Source organism: Ailuropoda melanoleuca, chromosome 11 (genome assembly GCF_002007445.2).
Source record: "Ailuropoda melanoleuca isolate Jingjing chromosome 11, ASM200744v2, whole genome shotgun sequence".
NCBI lineage: Eukaryota > Metazoa > Chordata > Mammalia > Carnivora > Ursidae > Ailuropoda > Ailuropoda melanoleuca.
The window spans coordinates 22,249,883-22,258,837 of NC_048228.1; the positions used below are offsets into that span (position 1 = coordinate 22,249,883).

General features: G+C 40.2%; 1 protein-coding gene across 3 annotated transcripts; it reads right to left on the bottom strand.

The window, feature by feature from the left end:
- Positions 1 to 13: 13 nt before the first annotated feature.
- On the bottom strand, positions 14 to 8,204 carry GAR1 (GAR1 ribonucleoprotein). 3 transcript variants are annotated; one of them, XM_019810025.2, is made up of 7 exons: positions 7,928 to 8,204; positions 7,340 to 7,570; positions 5,766 to 5,920; positions 5,258 to 5,317; positions 1,924 to 2,056; positions 742 to 753; positions 14 to 314 (listed from the first exon to the last, which is right to left on the bottom strand). In XM_019810025.2, the coding sequence occupies exons 2-7, from the start codon at positions 7,557 to 7,559 to the stop codon at positions 301 to 303; spliced, it is 594 nt and encodes a 197-aa protein (XP_019665584.2). In that variant the 5' UTR covers positions 7,560 to 7,570; positions 7,928 to 8,204; the 3' UTR covers positions 14 to 300. The 3 variants fall into 3 exon arrangements, with proteins under 3 accessions (XP_019665584.2, XP_034527272.1, XP_034527273.1); XM_034671381.1 differs by having other exon boundaries at positions 688 to 753; XM_034671382.1 differs by lacking the exon at positions 7,928 to 8,204 and adding an exon at positions 7,783 to 7,921 and having other exon boundaries at positions 688 to 753.
- Positions 8,205 to 8,955: the final 751 nt, after the last annotated feature.

Sequence of the window (8,955 nt, forward strand, 5' to 3'; positions counted from 1 at the left end):
AGCTGCTCTGTTATAACTTGAAGAAATAAAACTTTATTTTAAAAATTCCAAGTATGCTCCAAATGAAAACTGCCCATTTATTAAGCACCCACAGAGTTCCAAACATTTTACAAAACATTAAAACATTTGTTCATACTCTTTTAGAGCAAAATCACCTATTCTGGTGCACTCGTTTTTGCACGGCATTAACATCTTAGTTCCACTATCAGAAAATGACGAGTTCTTCGAGACGTGCTCAAGAAACAAGTTTCTGATCCATAGAAGTAGATCATGTAGGAAGTTCTCTGTCAGCTGTTACACTTAATGTCCTCTTCCTGATTAAGAGAAAATGAAAGTATTAAGGCTATAGAAAATTAATTTTTAATAGCACTATACCCAAAATCTCAGATTTAAAATCAGCATTAGTTCTCATACTGTTCAACCAATTTACCAAATTTAACTGTCATTCATATTAGAACTTTTTATTTTTCAAATTAATATGGCAAAACAAATTAGAAGCAGATGAAAAAATTCAAAGGAAAAAGCAAGAAAGTGATATAAAATACAGCTATAAATTAGGCTAAAGCAAAGAACACCATGGTGTTCTATATACTCAGGAAACCGAAATAAGACTGAATAAACATTTAAAATGGTAGATAATACCAATTCAGAAATTCAGTGATTCAAAAATGTTTTTTCCACACTCACCTCTGAAACCACCACCACCCCTTCCTCCTCTGAAGCCTCCACCTCCTCTTCCACCTCTGAAACCACCTTAAAATAAAGGAAATGTTTATAAAATTACTGTAGCCTATCCTATTCTGATAAGCCTAACACCCTAGATTACAACTTTTTAGACAAGTATTCTGTTTTAATGAATTACAAAAGCTCATTACTTTAATGTTCCATTTAGCCCTACTGTTAAGTGTAGGAGTACCTCAACTTTTGCTTAATTACTTTTTTGATTGGACTAAGGCTTTTAATCCAAGGGTAGCAGAGGGGGGGGTGAATTTTTTTTCAATGTTATATATGAGACTGAATATAGAATGGGAATGAGGGGGGATCTCATGAGATTCTCAAAACTATTTAATAGACATATATTCAGATTTCTTAAAGAGATTATCTCCTAGCTATCTGGACCTAAAAGAAAACACATTCAGAATGAAACAATTAAATCGAGAAAAGCAAAGATTAAAACAGAGTTCTCTCTCCTTTGTTTCAGTAAAAGAAGATACCCAACCAATTTTCGGCTCCCCTTCCTAACCACCTAGGCTCTGCCATCATCCTGTCACCCACCCACCAGTACTCACAGATCTAGGCACACACAACACCACACCGCACCTTATCCCCAACCCTGTTTATCATCTAACCGCCCAAAATGATGAATGTACCAAAACTCTGAGGAAATACATATATCAAAATGCTGAAATCAAAGCAACAAATTTATTGGGAAGTCTCTGACATGACATCAGAAAACAGGGTTTTATTTTTAGACTGCCAATTGTTTGATTAGGGCAAATTAACTTTTGTAAGCCTCCCATTTCCTCATCTAAAATAAGGCTACCAACTATCTCATAAGGTTTTACTGAATATTAAAAGATCACTGACCAGCTCTCAGCATATAATCAACACCCAGTAATATTAACTAAAAAAGTAAATTCAGTCAAGATAATCTTATACCTTATAAAACGCTCAACAAAACATGAATAACCCCAAAGAGATAAAATCCCCCCAAATTATACTTTATTAGATTTTTTTAAAAATAAGTTATTGAAACTGAGCATTATTACCATGGCAATCTGCCAAGATTTGAAAATAGCCTTTCTAAAAAATAAATAAATAAATAAGCATAAAGGAGGTTTGCCTACATAAAAAATTAAATTGTACTGTATGAACTGGTGCGATTTTGAAATCTCATCAGAAAACTCCCCCAAAGTAACTTACCACCTCTGCCACCTCTGCCGCCTCTGCCGCCTCCTCGACCTCCCCTGCCACCACCTCTTGGAGGTCCCTTCTCACCTGGAGGTCGAGGTAAAAACCTCTGCAGTGGTAGCAGTTTATATGGGTCTATATAAAACTGGAAGTAAAACAGAAACAATGAGTGTGATGACTTAGGTAGCAGGACAGTATAATCATTAAGAATCCACACACTAGACTCAAAACTGCTTGGGTTCAAATCCCAACCCTACGAACTACTGTGTGGCAGTGGGCAAAGACCTGATTTCTTTGTGCCTTAGTTTTCTGATCTATCAAATGAAGAGAATAAAGTACCTACCCCACAGTCTTTGTCAAGGTCAAAAGAGTAATGTATACAAAGCACTTAAACTTTGCACACAGTAAGCAATACAGGCATATAAATAAAAACCAAGACCAATTCAATCTCATTTCTCTTATTTATAAATAGATGTCTTCCAAAAATTAACTACCTTTTCACTCAACAGAATTCCCCTAAAATGAAAACTATTAAAAATTTAACATCAAAATTCAAAAAGAAGCACAGACACACTAGTGATTTCAAAACCTGAAAAAGGATCAGATCAGTAACTATTTGCTGAACATATAAAGTAGTAAAGGATATGTGTAAACTAAGCCCATTCTATTATTTGGGATTAAAGAGGTTATTTTCATAATAATGAAACATAATGGGGTATATTTCACAGTTTTACATAAAACACGCATAAGGAGTTTCAAATGATGATGTATTACTTACAAGAAGATGTCTGAATCCCTCTTTAGATACTACTTGATCACTGATCCCTTCAGAGCCCATTCTCTCAAAAATACTGTCTAGCTCTGCACTGCCCAATATGGCAGCCACTAGCCACATGTGGCTATTTAATTAACAATTAAAAATTCAGTTCCTGAGTTACATTAGCCACATTTCAGGTGCTCAAGAGCTACAAATGGTTAGTGGCTACTGTACTAGGAAGGTATTTCCATCATTACAGAAAATTCAATTAGACAGCCTAGGCTGGATAAGGAAAACCTGAACCTGAACAGTGAATCTAGAAATGGGGAGAGGTAGAATGTACCAATTTAGCATCCATGATAAAAAATACTAAATAATAAATCCACAGGGGAGCCTGAGTGCCTCAGTCAGCTAAGCGTCTACCTTTGGCTCAGGTCATAATCTCAGGGTCCTGGAGCGAGTCCCACATCGAGCTCCCCGCTCAGCCAGGAGTCTGCCTCTCCCTCTCCCTCTGAACGCCCCCCCCCCCGCTCTCTCTCACTCACTCTCAAATAAATAAATAGATAAATAAATAAATAAAATCTTTTAAAAAATAATAAATCCTCAAATAAATAATACTGTGAGAAAAGACAGTCATCCAGATCAAATTTAAGTGGCTATCACAGGCAAATTCTTTTTTTCACATCACTAAGTGAGAAGCCTGGCTCTCAGGCCCACCTGAAGCAGTTCAGTTGCCCAGTGGGTACTTGCCAGGGTTTCTACAGCCAGTAGCAGCCATAAACCAGCAACAAGGCACTGTCCCCATCTCATCTCCTATTCCAGTCTGGGTTCTGGGCCCAGCACTCCATTGGCTCCATGACCTTTTGCCCTTCCTGTTGCTAAATGCAAAGAACACTCTGCAGCAGCATTTTGCCACAACTGAGCATTTCTTTCTCCTGACTTTGGTGATAACCACTTTTATGAAACTCTCCTGATTTGCCTCCTCCTTTATTGGTGTTACTTTTCAGTCTCCAAAGGATATATGAATTTAGGAGGTATCCTAAAGCTCTTTTTCTCATTCTTTCTTCCTAGACTGTACCATATACTGTCTGTACAATGACAACTTCCAATTCCATCTCTAATCCTGGTTCTTCCTTTGAGCTCCTAACTATGTGAATAGCTCATAAGTGCTTCAAACTCAGTATGTCTAAAACTGAATTCACCATCTTCCCCCAGTTGCCTTCTTCTCCGGTATTTCCCATTTCGGTACATGATGACACCATCCACAAAGATGTTGAAATCAGACATCTGAAAGATGGTGATTTTTTTTTTTAAAGATTTTATTTATTTATTTGAGAGAGAGCATGAGCAGCAGGAGGGGAGAAGCAGGCTCCCACTGAACAGGGAGCCAGCCATGGGGCTCAATCCCAGGACCCTGGGATCACAACCTGAAGGCAGACGGTTCACTTACTGAGCCATCCAGGCATCCCAGATGGTGATATTTTTAACTGCAACTGCTAATCCACTACCAAGACCTATTAATGCTACTTCCTGTATCTCTCATAAATCCATCCACTTTTCTCCATTCCCACTGTCACTACTACCCTAGTCCAAAATATCCTCTCTTCCAGGACTACTGCAAGTCTCCGACATGGCCCCTTCATATATGGTACTAACCCCTTTCCAAAGTGCTCTTTTATTTTTCCAGTGCTCTTTTTAAATATAACTTAACTGTATTTATCCTAATACTTAAAAACAAAACTAAAACTAAAGTCTAAACTCTTTCCCATGACCTGAAGGCCTTAAGTAATCCATCCTCTGCCTACCTCCTCTAGTCTTTCCTAAGTGTTCTACGTCCAAGCTATACTTCTGCCTTTTTCAGATCCTTAAATTGGCTGTCCCAAAGACTTGTACAAACTGTTTTCTCTACTTGCAATGCGCTTCCCACCTCTAGTTCCCAAGTGCTAGCCTAAGTACATCAAAATTATCCAGGAGCTTGCCTTTTTACAATTGAATCCTGATCCCTATCTAAGACTTACTGGCTCAAATTTCTAAGAGTGGGACCAAGAAATACATGACCTTAAAAGCTCCCCCAGGTATTCTGATGAGCAACAAGGTTTGGGAACCTAGTCAACTTTCAGGTCTCAGCTTCTAGTTCACTTCCTCCAAAATCCATTATACCAAATTTGGTCCCACTACTAACATTCTCATAGCAATCTGTATTTCTCCTTCACAGCATGTATCATAATGTTACTGAAATATTTGTGAAATCATTTAATGCCTGGCTTCTCCCAAATTAATGTTTCATAATTTAATGTTTTACTTAGAATGTTTGGTCATGTAAACTTTCCAGTAAGAGTTTTATATAAACTAAAAAACATAGCAGTTATAGAATTTGCTAATAAATATTTATTTTTAAATAAATATTAAATATTAAATAAATTACTTTTAAAGATCAGTAAGTTCAACATCTAAAGCACAGAACATCTCAATTTAAGAGCTTCATTAGTGATACACTGGGGGAGTCTCAAGTGCTCTAAGTAGCACTGTCCTAAGGAAGGTCATTCACTTACAAAAACAAAGATCCTAGTTATCATAAGCTTGACTCACCTTCTGCAGTTTTTTAAAGGAAGATGCCTTCATATTTTCTGACAATTTAACAGAAAAATACTATTAGTTATATTAAGGAATAAGCAATTAAGATCAAAGAAGGTAACCTTCTGAATTCAAATGTAATTTTAAAAACAAAGTTATATGGGAATACTTAGGAAAAGAAATGAGTTTCCAAGGAAAAATGAAGTTTTTGTTTTTAAAACTTCTAATTCCACACTATTCCAGTGGCATCAGCATAATCAAACCAAAGCGCCTTACTCCTGTCGCACTTATCCAAATGGCAGTCACTTCTAAAACCTTCCAAGAAGGAAGTCACTCTTATAGGGTCTTTCTTTTCAATATATGGAAATACATTCTCTCTTGATTCTCCTTTATGGTCCAATCTTGGCAGTACTCTGTCCAATTTAATGAAACAGGAAGTCTAATTAAATCAAGACTTAGCTACAGAAAAAGCAAATGGTAACATTCCAATGAGATCACTGGGTCTTCTAAATAAAAAGGATACAAAATCTCTAAGTTGTCCAAATATTTCATCCACTTTACCAATTTGTTCTTTGTTCTCTAAATAAACTGGAGCATTGAAATAAGGCACCTTATTTTCGTCTGTAGTACATTTACAAACTATGTCATCTTCACAGGGATGCAGGAACTCTCCTAATACTGAAGTACGACAAGAAAATGTTAAAATATAAAACAATTTCAAATGATATTGACCAACATCATCTGGAAGCTCTCTTCTTGGATACCTGGGATTTCACTTTATCTGTTCTCCTCCAAGACCAAAAAAAAAAAAAAAAAAAAAAAAAAAGGTGAAAACTCCACACTAGCTATGTGACCTGGGGTAAGATTCTGATCTCTCTGCTTCAGTGTCCTCGTCTTTAATAAGGGCTAATAACAGTACCAACATCTAACATACAGTATTATGAGGAATAAACACAATAATATCGTCAAGTGCTTGGAAAAATGCCTGGCACATTAAGACCAACCTATAACAGCTGTTTTATTATAACAATAACTATAATTATTAAACACCATCCTTACATTCTACTGTCTCTTTTCATTTCCCCAGTCCCTAACTGTAAGTCAGTCTTTGTTCTCCTTTTTTTCCTACCCTTTTATAACGTCCCACTACCACCAATGACTCTTCACTCTTTTTCAGGGAAGTGTGCAATCTCAAAATAACTACCTTTATTTCTGACTGTCACCCCAAACTAAAATACTCATCACATCCCTGCAAAACCAATTTATCCCTATCACCCAGGCTCAAAGCCTGGAACCTTTTATTCCCAAGTCTTAGCCAAGTGCTACTGAATTTGTTTCTACTGAAATCTCTCCATCAAATCCTTCCTTCTTTTTTCTCACTTCCACCACCCTCACCGAGCATCATGCATGGACTGTGGATGCCTGTGGCCTAGGACCTATGACTCTAACCATTACACTCTTCAAATCATGTTGCATACTGATCAAACCTCATCTTTATATTAAACTCTCTTCATCCTTTCTCCTTTTTGATATAGGTTTCTACTATCAAATCTGTTTCACTTTCCATGACTTCCATCCCACCTCATTGGTAATTACTTCAAATCTACTCTAATTAGGCCTTTTTCCCTCTGTAGTTTCCCTTCCAATTAGTTTTTTTCACACTTACTTATGAATAGCAATTGAGAGCATGGGCTTTGGAGTCAGAAAACTTGACTTTGTATCTCAAACTGATCACTTATTACTATGATCCCACTAAAGAAACTCAACTCTCAATCACAGTTTTCTTACCTGTAAAACGGGAACAATAGGAGTAAACACACAATATTACCTACTTAATAGCTTCCTTTCAGCCCAAGCTCAATTTCCACCTCCATGACGCACTGTAAGTGTTCTTTTGCTTTCTTGATCTTCCTTTTACATTACAGCACTACAACACTCCTTTAAGTCAGTTTACAGCATCTCTAGACCTGATTCCCCAACCAAGCAGCAACTTCCGTATGAAAGCTGCTACAGTTATCCTTCAGTACGTAATCCCCGAACCTAAACAAACCCACAACCTCCGCCCCCCAAGCGGGCTAAGCTCTGAAGCCAACATACAAACTACATGTTCCGGAGGTCCTTGGTCCTGGCCTTTGTTAAAGCCTCCGCGGCCACCTCCTCGTCCAAATCCTCCTCTGCCGCCACCGCCGCCTCTGAAATTACCGCCACCGCCGCCTCTGAAATTACCGCCTCCACCTCGAAAGTGGTTGTTGCTGCCGCCGCGATTGAAGCCGCCACCTCGATTAAAGCCCCCCCGACCTCCGCCTCGAAAAGACATGCTTACTCTACCTGGTGAGAAAAACAGGCGTACCTTTTGGTCATTGTGGCCTCTGGGTACATCACCTCACCCCCTCTGAGCCACGGTCAGAACACCATACAGGGGAACAGTAATAAGTACAGCAACCTTGCCATCTCACGCACGGCCAAGCCGCCAGAGACGAACCCGAAGGGTGAGGAGTGTCACCTCCCCAGAGCCCTGTGAGCGCTGACCGACCACTCACCAGACTCGTCGCACCCGGTTAGCACCTCCTCCCCCAGCAGGCAGCAAGGTCTTCACACCGCATTCCCTTCCTTCCTCCCTCCCTCCCGCAGCTGGGCTCCGCGTCCAGCCATTCTCCGATCCTTCTGCTCCCTACCGCAACTCACCCGCGCCACGTGCACCGTCCGCCCCGCGGCCCACACCCACTCGCCCGGTACTTCCGCCGTACACGAGCCTCCTGGGCCGCCGTACCCGCACAGCGTGGGGGCGGGGGCAACGACAAGAAATTCGTACAACTGGTTTGCAAAAAAGCCAGTCACTGGCAGAACCCGCGACACTGTCGCCTTTCCAAAACAGCCTTCAACGCTGAACAGCAGCAATACTAACTTCAAACACTAGCTCACGACAGTCAGGTCAACTTGCCTACGCCTCCGTAGGAAATGACGTATAATGGTGGCGTCCTTTCAATCAAGAAGTTGCAGGAAGTGCCGCTGCGGTGTTGCCCTGGGAGATGGCTGGCGTTAGTGAACTCCCCCTCCTCCCCTCCTGGGGACCTGGCGGTTCTCGGTGGCTGGTGACTGGCCGTGAGCCCCGGCTTTTCAGGCTGCAAAATGGTCTCGTCGTTTGTCAGTTCCTTGCCAGCCGCAGCAACGGTGCCGCCCACATCTCTGAGGAGTTTTCAGCTGGGCTCTGCCCGGAGATGGATCTGGTGGCGTCTGCAACCCAGTGCAAGGGCTTCCTGCGTTCTTTTGAGCGCTTGTTTCTCCCTGACCTTNCTTGAGTGCTTGTTTCTCCCTGACCTTTGGAAGAATGCACGATTGTGAGCTGAACTGTGCCTGTCCTCTCCTATGGTTTCACCAGTTAAAGGAAGAAAAAAGTGCGTGTATGTGTGTACTTNTTTTGAGCGCTTGTTTCTCCCTGACCTTTGGAAGAATGCACGATTGTGAACTGAACTGTGCCTGTCCTCTCCTATGGTTTCACCAGTTAAAGGAAGAAAAAAGTGCGTGTATGTGTGTACTTTCCTTTTAAAATATTTTTTCTTTAAAAGTATATTTTATGCGACAAAAAGCCAAAAAATATTTTTTATCTTTTGCACCAAATAGTTGACTCAACTTGTCAAGTGCTTTTTTTTTTTTTTTACACGTTTTAATTAAATAAACTCTGCATCCAACGTGGGGGCTCCAACCCGCAACCG